This window comes from Halichoerus grypus, chromosome 11, assembly GCF_964656455.1.
Source record: "Halichoerus grypus chromosome 11, mHalGry1.hap1.1, whole genome shotgun sequence".
Taxonomy (NCBI): Eukaryota; Metazoa; Chordata; class Mammalia; order Carnivora; family Phocidae; genus Halichoerus; species Halichoerus grypus.
The window spans coordinates 64685690-64704225 of record NC_135722.1 but is presented as its reverse complement, the minus strand read 5'-3'; the positions used below and the strand labels follow the sequence as shown (position 1 = coordinate 64704225).

The window sequence follows — 18536 nt, the reverse complement described above, 5'->3', positions numbered from 1 at the left end:
TAACCATTTAACTTCTGAGGGCTAAAAAAATGAATAAAGTCTGCACAACTCTGTAATGTGGCATTTATATAAATTAGCCTTGATGTCACATCAAGTCTTCCCACGCCTGCCTCTTAAGCCACTGAGGTTTAAAATGGCCTGCAGGAAGACTGTATATCATTTCCTGCATTGGCCCCCCACTCTTCCAAAGGGACCACGTGAAAAGAGAGCTCCTCAAATCAGAAACCAGTAACGCAGCAAATGAACAGACTTTGCCCTTTCATTTTCATCCCCAGGCCAGTTACTTTCTGAGAAGGTCTTAAATGTTGAAGATATTTACCAGGAATATATATTTTGTTTTGCTTGAGTCCATGAATCTGTACTAACTTCTCCGCCATGATAAATATGGGCCTCTGAATCAGAATAAACTTGTTGTTTCCCACCTCAAATTTTTGTCTCATGAAAGTGAAAATTCCAAGTCCTGGGATCTGAACCCCCTGAAAGAAAAAAGGAGGGGAAAAAAAAGAGTAACAACCAGAATTCACTGAAGGGGTAAGGAAAAATAACCCTTAGTACCATTATCCAAAAAACATGGAAAGAATTAAGCATTAAACAGTCAATGATCCCTACAATCTCCTACAGCTATAGCACATTATGACTCTAAGTTTCCATATAAATATAAATGTAATATGTTGATCTCCAATGATTCTGACATCAGATCGCCCATCTTCATTATCATTCAAGGGCTGTGAGGACTAAGAAAACTTGTATAGGTGCCATAGCTACTTTTAATCTATTTTTAAGATTCCTCTGTCCTGGGCACCTGGGTGGCTCAGTTGGTTAAGCGTCTGTCTTTGGCTCAGGTCATGACCCCAGGGTCCTCCGATGGAGTCCCACGTTGGGCTCCCTGCTCATCTGCTTCTCCCTCTCCATCTGCCTCTCCACCCCCCAACACCCCCCTCATGCTCTCTCACACTCACTCTCTCTCAAATAAATAAATAAAATCCTTTAAAAAAAAAAAAAAGATTCCTCTTGTCCTAAATTGTGTGAAATTCTAAATTTTAATCATTTGCCATTAGAGAGAGGGAATTTAAGAGGCCACAAGAATCTCTGCTTTCTCATTCTGTCTTTTAGGTTTTGTCTCTCATTTAAAATCAGACAATCCAGCATCCAAGGCATATGCTGCAGTGTAGTGATCTTGGCTGATGGGTAAAAGCAAATGCTTTTGGCTCTCAAACTGGGTCTCTGTCTCCCTGGAAATATCATACCTCAAGGGTTACAAATGCCTACAGGCACCATGAAAGAATGCAAGGGAGTGAAGGTAGCCAACCAGAGAATGCAGTGGCTAGAAAGTACAAATCCCATTCAAAGGCGAGAGCCCATTGTTGGCTCCAGCCAAGTGTCATCATGCAGGAATGGAAAACTGGTATTGTTAAATCTGCTGATTTTTCAAGAAAAGAGAGAAAGAGATGCAAAACTTTATTATATAGACTCTCCAAACTTTAGGTGGTGATGACTAATTCAAATTATCAGACCAAACAAAAGTTTGAAGGATGAATTTGGCCGAAGGGCTGTCATATTGGGACCTCTGAGTAGCTTATAAGTTCCACAGTTTCCCAGCTCCCCCCAGATTCCTCAAATATCTGTCCAGTTCTATGGCATCCAAACTCAAGGCTGGGCACAGTTTCTTATTTTTGGCAAGATGAGTTCAGTCCCTGATTGTCTTCTTGTATTTAAGTTAAAACCCATTCCCTGTAAGGAGGCAAAACAGGAAGCAGTATATCCTTCTATAACTATGCCAGGAACTATCAGGTCACAGATAAACAGAGTTCATCTAGTTCCTCTACACATAGCCAGACTAGTCAGTGATCTTGGTATCAACTAGAAGAGCAGAACTTTTACGAATTCATTACCTAAAAATAAAATCCATGTTTGTTAAATCTACTATCCATAAGTCATAAGTGGGAGCATCATAAAATCACAGGACTGAAAGTTAAATTGGATGGCCCTAAAGTCTGCTATCTTGCTCACAGCAAACTTATACAAGACTAAGGAGGAAAAGTTGTTTGGACTCTTGCATTAAACTTAAAGTATAAATCTTACCTTGTGTAGGGATAGCTGCCGTTCCACAAATTCTGACACATTTGCCCAGATAGTAGAGACTTCTAAAATTCAAAGGAAATAAAAAATAATTTATTTAAGCACTCATGTGACAGAATCTAGTGCTAGTAAATAAAAAAGTAAATATTAAATGCAGAATCAAATAATAGTAATTCCTAATTAATTAGAATTAACAGAAAGTAAGGTCATTCCCCAAAGTTAATTTTCCTAGTAACTAAAGCTCACCCTTTTAAGTTCCAAAAATGTACTTAATAATAACAATAAATTTTTGAATAAAATCTTTCTAGGATAAAAGGAACTCTATCACATATTTGCTTTTATTCTATAAAGGAAATTCTATAAATTATATAAAAGTGTGACAGAGTTCCTTTTATCCTATAAATAGAACTAGCCAAGTATAATCTAGACTTTTTATAAGTTTTTATTTAAATTCCAGTTAGTTAACATACAGTGTAATGTTAGTTTCCGGTGTAGTTTAGTGATTAACCCTTCCATACAACGCCCGGTGCCCATCACAAGTTCGACCCTTAATCCCCATCACCTATTTCACCCTAGCCTTTTCTTTTTTTTTTTTTAATTAACATATAATGTATTATTTGTTTCAGGGGTACAGGTCTGTGATTCATCAGTCTTACAGAATAAACAGCGCTCATCAAAACACATACCCTCCCTAATGTCAATCACCAACCACTTCATCCCTTCCATCCCCCTCCACTCCAGCAACCCTCGGTTTGTTTCCTAAGATTAAGAGTCTCTTATGGTTTGTCTCCCTCTCTGGTTTCTTCCCTAGGAATTCATCTTCTTTATCCATTCATCTGTTGATGGACATCTAGGCTCTTTCCATAGTTTGGCTATTGTGGACATTGCTGCTATAAACATTGGGGTGCACATACCCCTTAGGATTGCTACATTTGTATCTTTGGGGTAAATACCCAGTAGTGCAATTGCTGGATCGTATGGTAGCTCTATTTTCAACTTTTTGAAGAACCTCCATACTGTTTTCCAGAGTAGCTGCACCAGCTTGCATTCCCACCAACAGTGTAGGAGGGTTCCCCTTTCTCCACATCCTCGCCAACATCTGTTGTTTCCTGACTTATTAATTTTAGCCATTCTGACTGGTGTGAGGTGGTACCTCATTGTGGTTTTGATTTGTATTTCCCTAATGCCGAGTGATGTTGAACACTTTTTCATGTGTCTGTTGGCCATTTGGATGTCTTCTTTGCAGAAATGTCTGTTCCTGTCTTCTGCCCATTTCTTGATTGGATTATTTGTTCTTTGGGTGTTGAGTTTGATAAGTTCTTTATTGATTTTAGATACCAGCCCTTTATCTGATATGTCATTTGCAAATACCTACTGCCATTCTGTCTGTTGTCTTTTGGTATTGTTGACTGTTTCCTTTGCTGTTTTATCTTGATGAAGTCCCAATAGTTCATTTTTGCCCTTGCTTCCCTTGCCTTTGGCGATGTGTCCAGGAAGAAGCTGCTGTGGCCGAGGTCGAAGAGGTTGTTGCCTTTGTTCTCCTCAAGGATTTTGATGGATTCCTGTCTCACATTTAGGTCTTTTGTCCATTTTGAGTCTATTTTTGTGTGTGGTGTAAGGAAGTGGTCCAGTTTCATTCTTCTGCATGTGGCTGTCCAATTTTCCCAACACCATTGTTGAAGAGACTGTCTTTTTTCCATTGGACATTCTTTCCTGCTTTGTCAAAGATTAGTTGACCATAGAGTTGAGGGTCCATTTCTGGGCTCTCTATTCTGTTCCATTGATCTATGTGTCTGTTTTTGTGCCAGTACCATACTGTCTTGATGATGACAGCTTTGTAATAGAGCTTGAAGTCCGGAATTGTGATGCCACCAGCTTTGCTTTTCTTTTTCAAGATTCCTCTGGCTATTCAGGGTCTTTTCTGGTTCCATTCAAATTTTAGAATTGTTTGTTCCAGCTCTGTGAAAAAAGTTGATGGTATTTTGATAGGGATTGCATTGAATGTGTAGATTGCTCTAGGTAGCATAGACATTTTCACAATATTTGTTCTTCCAATCCATGAGCATGGAATGTTTTTCCATTTGTTTGTGTCTTCTTCAATTTCTTTCATGAGTATTCTATAGTTATCTGAGTACAGATCCTTTGCCTCTTTGGTTAGATTTATTCCTAGGTATCTTATGGTTTTTGGTGCAACTGTAAATGGGATCAACTCCTTCATTTCTCTTTCTTCTGTCTTGTTGTTGGTGTATAGAAAGGCAACTGATTTCTGTGCATTGATTTTATATCCTGCCACTTTACTGAATTCCTGTATGAATTCTAGCAATTTTGGGGTGGAGTCCTTCGGGTTTTCCACATAAAGTATCATATCATTTGCAAAGAGTGAGAATTTGACTACTACTTTGCTGATTCAGATGCCTTTTCTTTCTTTTTGTTATCTGATTGCTGAGGCTAGGATGCCTAGTACTATGTTGAACAGCAGTGGTGATAGTGGACATCCCTGCCGTGTTCCTGACCTTAGGGGAAAAGCTCTCAGTTTTTCCCTATTGAGAATGATATTTGCTGTGGGTTTTTCATAGATGGCTTTTATGATATTGAGGTATGTACCCTCTATCCCTATACTGTGAGGAGTTTTAATCAAGAAAGGATGCTGTACTTTGTCAAATGCTTTTTCTGTATCTATTGAGAGTATCATATAGTTCTTGTCCTTTCTTTTATTAATGTAGTGTATCACACTGATTGATTTGCAAATGTTGAACCAACTTTGCAGCCCAGGGATAAATCCCACTTGGTCATGGTGAATAATCCTTTTAATGTACTGTTGGATCCTATTGGCTAGTATTTTGGTGAGAATTTTTGCATCCATGTTCATCAGGGATATTGGTCTGTAATTCTCTTTTTTGGTGGGGTCTTTGTCTGGTTTTGGGATCAAGGTAAGGCTGGCCTCATAAAATGAGTTTGGAAGTTTTCCTTCCGTTTCTATTTTTTGGAACAGTTTCAGAATCTTTAAATGTGGTAGAATTCCCCTGGGAAGCCATCTGGCCCTGGGCTCTTGTTTGTTGGGAGATTTGTGATTACTGCTTCAATTTCCTTGCTGGTTATGGGTCTGTTCAGGTTTTCTATTTCTTCCTGGTTTAGTTTTGGTAGTTTATAGGTCTCTAGGAATGCATCCATTTCTTCCAGATTGTCTAATTCGTTGGCATATAGTTGCTCATAATATGTTCTTATAATTGTATTTCTTCTGTGTGTTGTGATCTCTCCTCTTTCATTATGATTTTATTTATTTGGGTCCTTTCTCTTTTCTTTTTGGTAAGTCTGGCCAGAGGTTTATCAATCATATTAATTCTTTCAAGGAATGAGCTCCTAGTTTCATTGAACTGTTCTACTGTCCCTTTGGTTTCTATTTCATTGATTTCTGCTCTACTCTTTATTATTTCTCTTCTCTTACTGGGTTTAGGCTTTATTTGCTGTTCTTTCTCCAGCTCCTTTAGGTGTAAGGTTAGGTTGTGTATTTGAGACTTTTCTTGTTTCTTGAGAAAGACTTATATCACTGTATACTTCCCTCTTAGGACAGCCTTTGCTGCCTCCCAAAGATTTTGTTGTGTTTTCATTTTCATTTGTTTCCATGAATTTTTTTAATTCTTCTTTAATTTCCTGGTTGACCCATTCATTCTTTAGTAGGATGCTCTTCAGCCTCCATGTATTTGAGTTCTTTCCAACTTACCTCTTGTGATTGAGCTCAAGTTTCAAAGCATTGTGGTCTGAAAATATGCAGTCTTTTGGTACTGGTTGAGACCTGATTTGTGACCCAGGATGTGATCTATTCTGGAGAATGTTCCATGTGCACCAGAGAAGAATGTGTATTCTGTAGCTTTGGGATGGAATGTTCTGAATATATCTGTGAAGGCCATCTGGTCCAGTGTGTCATTTAAAGCCCTTATTTCCTTGTTGATCTTTTGCTTAGATGATCTGTCCATTTCCATGAGGGGGGTGTTAAAGTCCCCTACTATTACTGTATTGTTGTTGATGTGTTTCTTTGATTTTGTTATTAATTGGCTTATATAATTTGCTGCTCCCATATTAGGGGCAGAAATATTTACAGTTTTTAGATCTTGTTGGATAGACCCTTTAAGTATGATATAGTGTCCTTCCTCATCTCTTATTACAGTCTTTGGTTTAATATCTAATTTGTCTGATATAAGGATTGCCACCCCAGCTTTCTTTTGATGTCCATTAGCATGATAAATGGTTTTCCACCCCCTCACTTTAAATCTGGAGGTGTCTTTGGGTCTAAAATGAGTCTCTTGAAGACAGCATATCAATGGGTCTTGCTTTTTTATCCAATTTGATATCCTGTGTCTTTTGATTGGGGCATTTAGCCAATTTACATTCAGGGTAACTATTGAAAGATATGAATTTAGTGCCATTGTTTTGCCTGTAAGGTGACTGTTACTGTATATTGTCTCTGTTCCTTTCTGGTCTATGTTAGTTTTGGGCTCTCTCTTTGCTTAGAGGACCCCTTTCAATATTTTTTGTAGGGCTGATTTGGTGATTGCAAATTCTTTTAGTTTCTGTTTGTCCTGGAAGCTTTTTATCTCTCCATTTTCAATGACAGCCTTACCCTAGCCTTTCTTAATGACCCATTCAAAAAGCATTTATGGAGACTCATAAAGAGATTTTGTGTGTGTGTATGTGTGTGTGCGTGTGTGTGTGTGTGTGTGTGATCTTTCTCCACAACCCCGCCCAGATGATAAACTCCACGACAGCAGGAACCTAAGTTGTTTGGTGCACTGAATCTTTGTGTACTATCAACAGTGAGTAGCATGTAATAGCCTTCAATATTTTTTAAATGTCTTATGTCCATAGAACATCATTACTAAATCTATAAAACAATATATTCTTTTTCTAATTGAGATTCAATTGACACAATATTATATAAGTTTCAGGTGTACAACATGATTCGATATTTGTCTATATTGCAAAATGATCACCATATTTTTGCTTAATTTTTGACTTGCTTTTCATTCTCATTTGTTAATGTTAGACTACCAGCTGTCACCACTCTCTGCTGCTAGTGCTCTGCAGAACCCCTACCTAATCCTAATTTACTGCTTCTGACTTGCTGTGTTTTTTATTTCAACAGATATACTAATATTATCTCTAAAACAATAGTATTTAACCACAGACCTTAGGGTAGGGACCCAAGCAAGGTCTTGAATCAGTGCATAGACTTCTCACTATCTGCTCTGAATGATCAGAGAGAGGTCTATGTTTTTCTTGTTCTGAGCTGTGTTCCCCCCCCCAAAAAAAAACTGTGGAAGAAAAATAAGTAGTTGCCAATAACTAGTGTTAAATATGGGATATGAAGGTATACTCTAGGTATAACCAATATTTAGAAATACAGAGACTTGGCAGTGGGCACTGCAGAATGGACTTCGCTGGCTCATGCGCCTCACTCCCCTTCCTCTGCAACTAAGTCTGACAAACCCAATATGGCTTAGAGTGAGAAATTTGATAAATTGAAATTGAAGAAGACAGAAACTCAGGAGAAAAATCCACTGCCTCCCAAAGAAACAACTGAACAGGAAAAGCAAGCAGGTGAATCTTAATGAGGCGTGTGCAGCCAATATGCATGGTACATTCCACAAGCATTGCCTTCTTACTTCTTTTAGCTGTTTAACTTTGTCAGATGCAAAGAAGTTGGATCAAGTTTAAATGGCTGTGCTGCCCTTTTCCACATCAAAGAATTCAGAACTACTGACAACGAAAACCACGCTTGCCTCTCCCATCTGCCTGTCTGTCTGGCAGGGAAGGAAAAGAACTGGCATGTTGGTAAAGGAAGAAGCTGGGTGGGAGGACAGTGAAATCTAGAGTAAAAATGAAGCTGGTCCAAAGTGTCCTGCAGGCTGTAAAATGCAGTTTAACCACAGTGCCATTTTTTTGTTCCAACAATTTTAATTATTGGAATGTACAATTATTAATATACAAATAAAAAAATTTTAAACCTGGAAAAAAAAAAGAAACACAGAAAATTGAGTCTGTGTTGACATCTCCATTCCAAACCCAATGATGTGTATATATTAAAGATACTTTCCAGGGGCACCTGTGTGGCTCAGTCAGTTGAGCATCTGACTCTTGATTTCAGCTCAGGTCATGATCCCATGGTTGTGTGATCCAGTCCCGTGTTGGGCTCTGTGCTCAGTGGGGAATCTGCTTGAGATTTTCTCTCCTTCTGCCCCTCACCCAGCTCGTGCTCTCGTTCTCTCTCTCAAATAAATAAATAAAATCTTAAAAAAAAAAAAACACTTTCCATTGAGGAACTCTTTGCAAATCAAGAGTGTTATGTTTTATTTTTTTTTAAAGATTTTATTTACTTATTTGACAGAGAGATAGAGAGCACAAGTAGGCAGAGAGGCAGGCAGAGGGAGAGGGAAAAGCAGACTCTCCCCTGAGCAGGGAGCCCAACGTGGGGCTCGATCCCAGGACCCTGGGATCATGACCTGAGCCGAAGGCAGCCTCTTAACTGACTGAACCACCCAGGCGCCCCTAGAGTGTTATGGTTTTTTTTGTTTTGTTTTTTGTTTTTGTTTTGTTTTGTTTTTTTTTAAAGATTTTATTTATTTATTTGACAGAGAGAGACCCAGCGAGAGAGGGGACACAAGCAGGGGGAGTGGGAGAGGGAGAAGCAGGCTCCCCGTGGAGCAGGGAGCCCGATGTGGGGCTCAATCCCAGGACTCTGGGATCATGACCTGAGCCGAAGGCAGACGCTTAACGACTGAGCCACCCAGGTGCCCTTAGAGTGTTATGTTTTAATTCTCAAAATAAAAGATCAAGAACAGTGACATTTACCAGGTTGCCACTTTGGGATATGGATGCAGTTGGTGACAAAAGACAAATTCTCTCCCCACTTTGGAAACTGCTTGATTTATTTGTATAACTTTTATTTCTTTTTTTTTCCTTTTTTTAAAATTTAAATTCAATTAATTAACATATAATGTATTATTTGTTTCAGGGGTATAGGTCTGTGATTCATCAGTCTTACATAATACCCAGTGTTCATTACAACACATACCCTTCCCAGTTACCCCATCCCTCCACTCCCCTCCAGCAACCCTCAGTTTGTTTCATATGATTAAAAGTCTCTTATGATTTGTCTCCCTCTCTGGTTTCATCTTGTTTCATTTTTTCCTCTCTTTCCCCTATGATCCTCTGCCTTGTTTCTTAAATTCCACATGTCAGTGAGATCATATAATTGTCTCTCTCTGATTGACTTATTTCATTTGGCATAATATATAACTTTTATTTCTAATGGCTTAAACCACTACTTAAGGCAGGGAAATTGCAATCTTTTAATTCCAGTATATCAGGGTTATAAATATTTTTATTAATATGCCAGAGAAGGAATAGATAGGCAATGAGAAGTAGCAGTGATTCTCATGGGCATCTGGGAAAAAGTTGGGTGATAGAAATTCACTCACCCACCAAAGAAAACTAGGGTTGCATGCTACAGTGAGCCAAGTGACAAGATTACAACCAAGTGTTTCCTCTGCTCTGCTCCATCCTACTGTATTCCCCACTCTTTCCCACCACCATAGACAAAAGAATTCTACTTCTGGTTGCTAAGAACTAAGAAGGTCTTACAACCAATCCCAATTGTATACTGAGTCAAAATTTTCATCATAACCAAAAATGTCATTAATTTACTAATAATACAGAATCTCCATACCCAGATTTACATGGAGACCTTTCAAATTAAGTCAAAACTATTAAATCTTTCACCTAGACTCATGATAGGCAGCTCAAATTTCAGGAAAACAATCTATACCAAAAGGAAATGATTTAATTAGAGCCAGGAGAAACTATATAGCTTGCAACCAAACCCTAATGAAAAGACTTGACTGAGCTTAACTGGAAATTTGAGGATCATCTTTCTTCATTTGGATAATATATTCAAGTCATGGTGTTTTACTCTATACAATCTAACAGGCAAAGTTATATAAGAGCAGAGTTTATTATTCTAAACTGAAATTTGTTATTTCTTACTGAAGAAAAAAAGAAAAGCTGCACATCATTCCGTTTAGGAAGCTTTAGGGTCCTGCACTTCAATTGGAATAGACAGATTTGAAAATCTTACAAACTATGATTTTAACTTTAATTTTTCTGACATCCCAAAGTCAGAGAGGGTATCACTAAATCTCAAAACAAAAAGAATTGTAATCCAGTCTAAAAAGCAAGTTAAAGAATATGCTAATTTTACATTTTAGAGAAAGGTGTAATATCAGGAATCACTATTATGAAGAAATAATCCCTAGACATACCTTCTATACTCAGTTCAACCATTATTTGACTTCAACTTCTAAACATTTTATGCATTCAAAACCATATTTTTAAACACAGCGCCAAGTAGCAGGAATACTGTATTTTATATATGATCACTATAAAAAAGAACTAAGTGTCCATTATGTAAATTATGGAATAATACATGCTTGAAATAGATATTAATACCAAATATAAAAGATAAGCTCCCTGACTTCGTAAGACATCTTCTAAAATTAAAATACCGACACACAAACAAAGCAAAATATTCAAGAATGATTTGAACAAAGAAACATATTCCCAGAGCATAGTGCAGTGAAAAGATCAGTGTGTTGCACTGAAGACCTACAGCCGTCCTGCCTCCGAAGATTGCTAGCTATGTAGTCTTCAAAAGTTTGAGCAAGTTCACATCCATAAAATGATGACAGGACCTTCTAAGTACCATAACTACATAATACTTAACTTCGGTGAAACATATGGAAGTAACAGGACTCAATATATACAATGATGTAAAGTTAATTTATGTGTTTTGCTGAGATTGGAAGTTTATCCTCATCTCCTTCACAATGGGTCATTTGTGAACGTTAATAAGTAGTTACTTGACTTCTGTTTCCGTCCTTCAACCAATAAAGCTCTTGCTGAGGTCCCCAATGGTCTCCTTGTCAATAGATTCAATAGATATGTTTAATTTTCACCTCTCTGACCCCTCAGTCATATCTAACACTGATGACCACTCTCTCCTCCTTTAAACACCTCTCCTGTTGGCTTTTGTGACAACTACGGTCTCTTGGGTTTTCTTCCTACCTGTCTAGCCATTTCTTCCAGTCTCATTTGTAAGCTCATCTTCCTCAACTCAGCCATTAAATGTTGGAATTTTGGGGCACCTGGTTGGCTCAGTTGGTTAAGCGTCTGCCATCAGCTCAGGTCATAATCCCAGGGTCCTGGGATTGAGTCCCACATGGGGCCCCCTGCTCAGTGGGGAGTCTGCTTCTCCCTCTGCCCCTTCTCTTCCCTCCCACCCTGCTCATGCTCTCTCTCTCTCGCTCTCTCTCTCTCAAATGGGTAAATAAAATCTTTAAATAAATAAATAAATAAAATAAATGAATGTTGGAATTTTCAAAGGTACAGCTCTCGGCCTTCATTCTTCACTCCAGACTCTTCTTAAGCAGTCACACCCATGCCCAGGGCTTTAATGACCACCAAAATGCTGATAACTCCCAAGTGTTTTTTTAGAAGCCCAGACGCCCTCCCCATTTTCAGGTTCTGGACCTGTGTATCCAACTGCCTCTTTGGATATCTCACAGAGACTCATCACATGCTCAAAATCAGCATTTTCTTCCCCTTAAATCTTGCCCTGTATCCAGGGTTTCAATCACAATGACTGCCACCATCATCTATTCAATTATATAAGCCAGGAACTCAATTCATCCTCGAGACTTCTTTCTCTCCCACCCTCCTATCCAGTTCACCACCACAATCTGTAGATTTTACCTCTAAATAGCCTTTCAGTCTGTCTACTTCTCTCCACTTTTACTGCTACCAATTTAGACCAAGCTACCATTCACTCTCACTTAAGTTACTGTTCTAGGCATCCTTGACCCTCCAATTCATTCTCCACTTGGCAAACAAAGCAATCTTTTTCAAAACACAGACTTGATCACGTCATTCAACTCCTCCTTTAGCTCCATGCAAAACACTTAACGGCCTTCAATCAGGCTTAAAATAAAGGCCACTATCCTTTATATGATTTACAAGGCTCTGCATCACCTGACCTGTTTCTCCAGCCTCCTTTAGAACACACTCACTCCTACACTTACAAAGCAGCCATTTTTACTTTCCTTCAATTCCTCAAGTCACCCCTTGCTCCCTCTCATCAACACACTCTTGTTTTTTCCTCTGCCAAGAACACTGTTGCCTCCCCTCCACTCCCTACCATACTGATCCATCTCATCTATTTAACTGCAACTCATTCTTCACACGTTAGCTCAAATCTCTTCTTCAGCAAATCTTTACACACATCCCCATCCTCGCCCTCAGTAAAAGTTCCCAGTGTACCATGCACCTCCTCCTTAGTAGCACTTACTAATTGTAAATTAATATTTATTTCTGTGATTATTTGGTTAATGTGTATCTCTCCCCCACTAGACTATAAATTCCAAGGTTTTTGCTCACCATCAGTTCTCTGGTACCCAACACATAGAAGGTTTTCAAAATCACTCATAAATAAATTAAATATAAATTTATAAATATGGGAAATATTTTTTAATCCATAAAACTATTAATGCTTCTTTTAGAATTATTGTAACAGGAAAAAATAGGAGTGATGCAGGGGAAAGAAAAGAGGCATCTACTCCTATTTATTTTTGTCTTCTTAAGTCATTTGGTTAAAGCATAGGCAACGTCCCTAAATTACAATGACTTGATAGTAACAATAGTTTCCATTTCTGGAAAACCAAGGGCTCCCATTGCTTACAGACATCTCAGTGTCACTTTAGGGGGACTCTTCTAAGAAACTATGCTTTTGATCAAGTCTAGTAAGATTTCTATAAGAAGCTGCCCGGTCTTCTTCCAACCACCCAGTTCCTTTTATGATCATCTCACTTAACACAACCCCAAAACATCAAGGGCAACCAAGGTAGCCTTTTCTTTGCATGAAGTCTGAGAAGGAGCCATTTGGGGTGGTTGTTTTTAGCTAACATTTATTGAGCACTTACTTTGTGCTAGTACCCAAGTTAATACATTATCTCCTTTAATCAAAATCCTCAGCTGGCCCCTTTCCCTCATTAAGGCAGTCAATAAAGAAACTGTCTCTGGGCATCCAACATGAGCCTACTGTGATTAACCAGCTGGTTGCCAAGACAACATGGCCACTCCAGAGGATAGGGAAGGAGATTTTCCACCTCCCCACAAGCGGGTTAAGATCCAGCCCCCAGGGCCCTCGCCCCACATCGCTTACCCTCCTGGCTCAGCGACAGCAGCGTGGGCAACACCTGCCTGCCCAGGTCTTGCACGGAAGGGACGATGGTGTCCAACATCGCAGGTCTCCAGTTGGCTAGGTGCTCAGTCCTCGATGGGTCTCTTCTTTCTTTATATGGAGTTTGTACAAAAGTGATTTTCCCACCCTTCAATCCCCTCTCCTCAGAGCTTTGGATGTACCCTAAAAACAAAAATTACCAAATCTTGATTTTTTTTTTCTTTCTTAAACGCTCTTTCTCGCTGTCCCTCCCACCATGTGCTGGCTCTGCCTGAGTGGCTCCCACCGCAGGAAGCCTGAGAGCTGTCCCGCACCAGTATGCAAATCCAAGCCCTTGGGGCCACCGAGAGGCCCAGTGAGAGGTTGAGCGGGAGCTAAGAGTTGGCAAGGAGGACTAAGGGAGGGAAGGCCAGCCGCAGGGAGGGCGAGGTGTGTTGCTAGGACGCGACAAAGGCTTGCTACGTTGCTAGAATGTCAAAGCAAGGCCTTGGCCCCGCCTCCTATGATGGGTCGGGCGGGGCCCCACGTTGCCCGGGTGATTCCAGAGCTCCCAACAGCGAGTTGGGGTGTAACTTCACGTTTTTATCTTTGTTTTTTCTTTCCCTTCTTACCCTGGGCAGCGAAGAGACTTCCTCGCTTTTTAACCACCTTGGACCAATTTGGGAATACCTTTTAACCCTAGCGGTGGACATTTGAGTCCCCGGATCTGTGTGAGGGCTGCAGTTTGAACTGGACCTTGTTTCTCGCATTTGGTTTTCTTGGGCTCTCTTCCGAGGAAAAGAAGAGCTGAAGGACTGGGGAGAGAAACTGACGTTTCTCTAATGACAGTCATTTTTTAATTCCCTGGACACTGCACGAATGTCATCCTACAGACTTGTTTTAATACTCTCCCCTCTGCTGGGCGCCTGGGTGGCTCAGTTGGTTAAGCGACTGCCTTCGGCTCAGGTCATGATATTGGAGTCCCGGGATCGAGTCCCACATCGGGCTCCCTGCTCAGCGGGGAGTCTGCTTCTCCCTCTGACCCTCCTCCCTCTCATGCTCTCTGTCTCTCACTGTCTCTCTCGCAAATAAAAAAAAAAAAAAAAAAAAAAAAATCTTAAAAAAAAAAAAAACTCTCCCCTCTGCTGATAATGAATTATCCCAAAGTGAACACACACATAAGCCCCACCCAGGTCAAGAAATAGAATTCTTGCATCCATCACTCACTACTCAAGATTAGGCAAGCTACCCTACCTCTCTGAGGTTCTCTACGAAAACTGAGAGTTAACAAAACAAGTCACACAAAGAGTTTTCCCAGAGTGTGTCCCACAGAATACTAACTTCTTATGGTATAAATAAATGATAAGTGGAAAAAGGAAGGGAGGGAGAGGAAGGAAGCCCTATCACCACAGAAACACCTCATTCCTCCTCCAGACATTACTCCAACAAACATGATAAATTTGTTTTGCCTGTGTTTGAACTTTCGGAATCATATAGTATGTATTCTTTTGTGTGTGGCTCTGTCATTCAACTGTGAGATTCTCCATGGCTTCTGTAGTAGCAATTTGTTCATCTTCACTGTTGCATATTATTCCTGTGCATGAATATGGCACAATGTATTTATCCATTCCACTGCAGAGGGAACATTTGAGTTATTTCCATTGGGGGGGCCAATAGGAACAATGTTGCTGCAAACATTCTTGAACAAAACTTTTGATGTACATACATACTCATTTCTTATGTATATACAATTAGGAGTAGATTACTGGGTCATGGGAAATGCAGATTTTAACACACAATGCCAAGCAGATTTCCAAAGTGACTGTTGCAATGGTGGTGGGAGGGAGAAACTTCTGGCACTTCATGTGAACAGAAACTAGGGATGCTGGATGGCCTGCAATGTACAGGACAGTCCTATACAATGAAGACTGTTCCGTATTCTGCACTATGTTGAAATATCTCATCAGACTTCCATATAAGAAAAAAAAAGGCTGCTTATGAACCTAGAAAAAAACCCACTCTAAGTGCAAATACAAAGAAGTTTCTGCTTAATTTCAATATCACTTAATTTCCTAGAAACTCAAAATCCAAGTAAACCAGGGAATTATGGCTTTTTTTTCAGGATTTAAGATTATGCCTTTTTTTCAGGATTTAAGAAGAATTCTTCACTATTTAGGAAAACTATAATCATTATGATCAATGAGTCTGGTGGCTGTTGAGTAGCCAACAGACTTGAGCCAGACTGCATTTGTAGCTGTAGCATTCATAGTGATTCTTCCTGTTGGTATAAGCATGTGGCAACTTCATTTGCCTTCCAGCATAGTCATGCCTAGACATGTATATATTAAAATATACATTACTTACATTATACTAGAGTTCGGACTTTATATTCTTTTTTTTTTAAGTAGGCTCCACGCTGGGAATGGAACCCAATGCAGGGCTTGAACTCACAAACCTGAGGTTGAGACCTGAGCTGAGATCAAGAGTTAGATGCTTAACCTACCAAGCCACACAGGTGCCCCCTTTATATTCATTTTTAAATGGTATGGGTAAATAAGCTGAATTATCCATAAACCTCACTTCAGGATAGTAACAAGGCATTCAGGCAAAATATTTGTTATAAAAAGGAATCATTGTGTCTAATAGGCCTGAGAACCTCTGTGCTAAAAAAGACAAGCTCCATAACTCAGCTTTTCTCTCTCTACCTTCTACTAAGAAGCTCAGAACTAGGTTTTAGGCCTTGCATAAGCTAGTTTCTTGGAAAAATAATTTCCTCCCACTCTCTCTTTTACCACCTGCCTCCTGTCCTTAGTCTATGATGGTGTTTAGTCTTCAAGCACTTACCTTTGCAGAATAGGTTGTCTTAAATTCTTTGGGGGAAATAAGGGAGGAATGGAGCAGCGGCAAACAATAGGCAAACTCTTTTGTGACAGTTGTCCTGACAATTGCTGAGCAAGCTAATTTTTAGTGGTCATATCAGCATTATTATTCAATCTTAAGATAATGAAATTGAAAAAATATATATTTTTTTAGAATAATAGATTAGATTGACTTAAACATGATGATGATACTTCTAGTCTCCAGAAAAGCTGTATTCAGTTTCAAAAAATGGTTATGAATGACTGCTGATTATTAGTGAATTATAGATGACCAAAGAAGGATCTACAAATGATGAAGGCAAAGACCATTCTTTCAACATCTTTTCCTTTTACCAAAGGTATCTTGACAAAAGAGGCTGTGGAAACACACGTGACCCAGTGTTTACTAGCAACTTGAATGAGCTATAAACATGTATCCTGAAAAGAAATACCCTTTAGTTGATAACAAAGCTCAAGCAAACATTGCAATTCCACTGCTTAGAATTTGCTCTTTGGATACACCTGCATGATATAGACAGATATATATATATGAAACATTGTTTGTAATGCTAATTATTAGAATTAACCTAAGATAATCATCACAGGAAACTAGTTAAATCATAAATTGTACTTTGGAATACATGTTGAAGAGTTGCTTAAAAGAAAGCTGTTCATTTATGTGCTAATATTTTAAAAGTTTCAAGATGTATTAAGTGAAAACTTGTTGCAGAATAGTATTAATAATATGATACTATTGTTTCAAGTATACATATACATGTTTATAAATTCATAGAATATTTGAGGAAAGATAAATAAAAATATTAATAGTGGTTATTTTTGGATAGTGTGGAGTTGTGTGTGGAGAGGGAGGAGTTCAGAGAACTTTTAGATTAACTTTTCTCCTTTATTTACTGTTTACCAAGAGCATGGATTATCTTAGTAGTAATATTTTAAAGATAATTTGCCAAAGAAAGAGAAACAGAAGACAGAGAGAGGTAAAAGCAGAGTGCTGGGATTTATGAAAACACTGAAGGAAACAAACAGGGCCAAAATTTTCCAAAGTACTTTAATATACATATACTTTTCTGCAAGCTTCAACTCACCTTGCAAAACCAAATTGAATGGGCAGTCACTTTTACCCAGACCCCAAAGCATACACAATATTAGTGGCTTGTATTAAAGGCAACTTGGAAACCTATTAAAAAAGAAAACATTTGTGGGGCGCCTGGGTGGCTCAGTAGTTAAGCGTCTGCCTTCGGCTTGGGTCATGATCCCAGGGTCCTGGGATTGAGCCCCGCATCGGGCTCCCTGCTCAGCGGGAAGACTGCTTCTCCCTCTCCCACTCCCCCTGCTTGTGTTCCCTCTCTCACACTGTCTCTCTCTCTGTCAAATAAATAAATAAAATCTTAAAAAAATAAAAATAAAAAATAAAACATTTGTAATATTCTTTTTAATATTATACAACACAGAATAAAAGTTTTCAATAAATAATTTAACCCACATCTATTAAGTATCTAATATGTGTCAAGCACTTTGCTAGTTGGTAAGAGGAATATAGCAGAAGAAAATCCCTACACCATTAATTTGCCATTTAACAAATATTTATTGAAGAAAGTTCTAAAATCAGGATTGGGTTCCTAAGTCAATGTGTAAATTGAAAATTCAATAAATGAGCAAAATTACTCTAGAAATACCTTCTTAGGAAGGCACCATGTTAAAGACCCAGATAGCATCACTTGGTTCATAGACCCAATACAGCCAGTTTTTCTCTCCAGTTTTGGATCAGATCATTTTCCTGTGAGCATGTAATGAAGCAATTGGTTTATGATGAGGAAAGCAGTCTTGTCTGAAAAATTTAACCAAATAGTAGAACTGCACTCAGCACAGTGAGATGCCATGATAGGTACTCGGGAACTGAGATAGACTGAAAATATACCAGATGCATATCTCCAATCCCTTGCTTACTCAAGGGCTTATGCAGAAATGGACTTGTGGTGGATTTCTACCACATTAACTTAGCTAAGATGGAACTGCATTTCCCAGAATTCCCTTCCCTGTATGGCTCTATAAGATTAGTAAAAAGAGAAATTTGTGTGAGATTTGAAAGGCAGAAGTAAAGCTGAAGACATTTTTATGTTCTGAAGATCACTGTAGGGCCAGACACTGATCTGCTGGCTCACCACGTAGGCATGGGCCAGCAGCCTGGCCTGCACTCTCCAGCTCCCACCAGATCTCCTCCTTCAGCTCCTCTGAATCCTCAAGTAGGTGCATGTTCAACAGTGTGGCCAAAGGCACCACCTTATCCTATAGGTCACATGTATCACTGAAGTTAG

General features: G+C 39.0%; 1 protein-coding gene and 1 pseudogene across 1 annotated transcript in view; one reads left to right on the top strand and one right to left on the bottom strand.

Moving 5' to 3' along the window:
• Nucleotides 1-13508, bottom strand: part of CCDC81 (coiled-coil domain containing 81) — a 43676-nt gene extending 30168 nt beyond the window's left edge. The window contains exons 1-3 of the mRNA XM_036082145.2: nucleotides 13349-13508; nucleotides 2083-2144; nucleotides 320-476 (exon numbers count right to left, since the gene is read on the bottom strand). Coding sequence (XP_035938038.1) covers nucleotides 320-476; nucleotides 2083-2144; nucleotides 13349-13427 — 298 coding nt within the window. The 5' untranslated portion in view covers nucleotides 13428-13508. The remainder of the gene's footprint in view (nucleotides 1-319; nucleotides 477-2082; nucleotides 2145-13348) is intronic.
• LOC118529378 (thymosin beta-4-like) lies at nucleotides 7439-7685 on the top strand (annotated as a pseudogene).
• Nucleotides 13509-18536: the final 5028 nt, after the last annotated feature.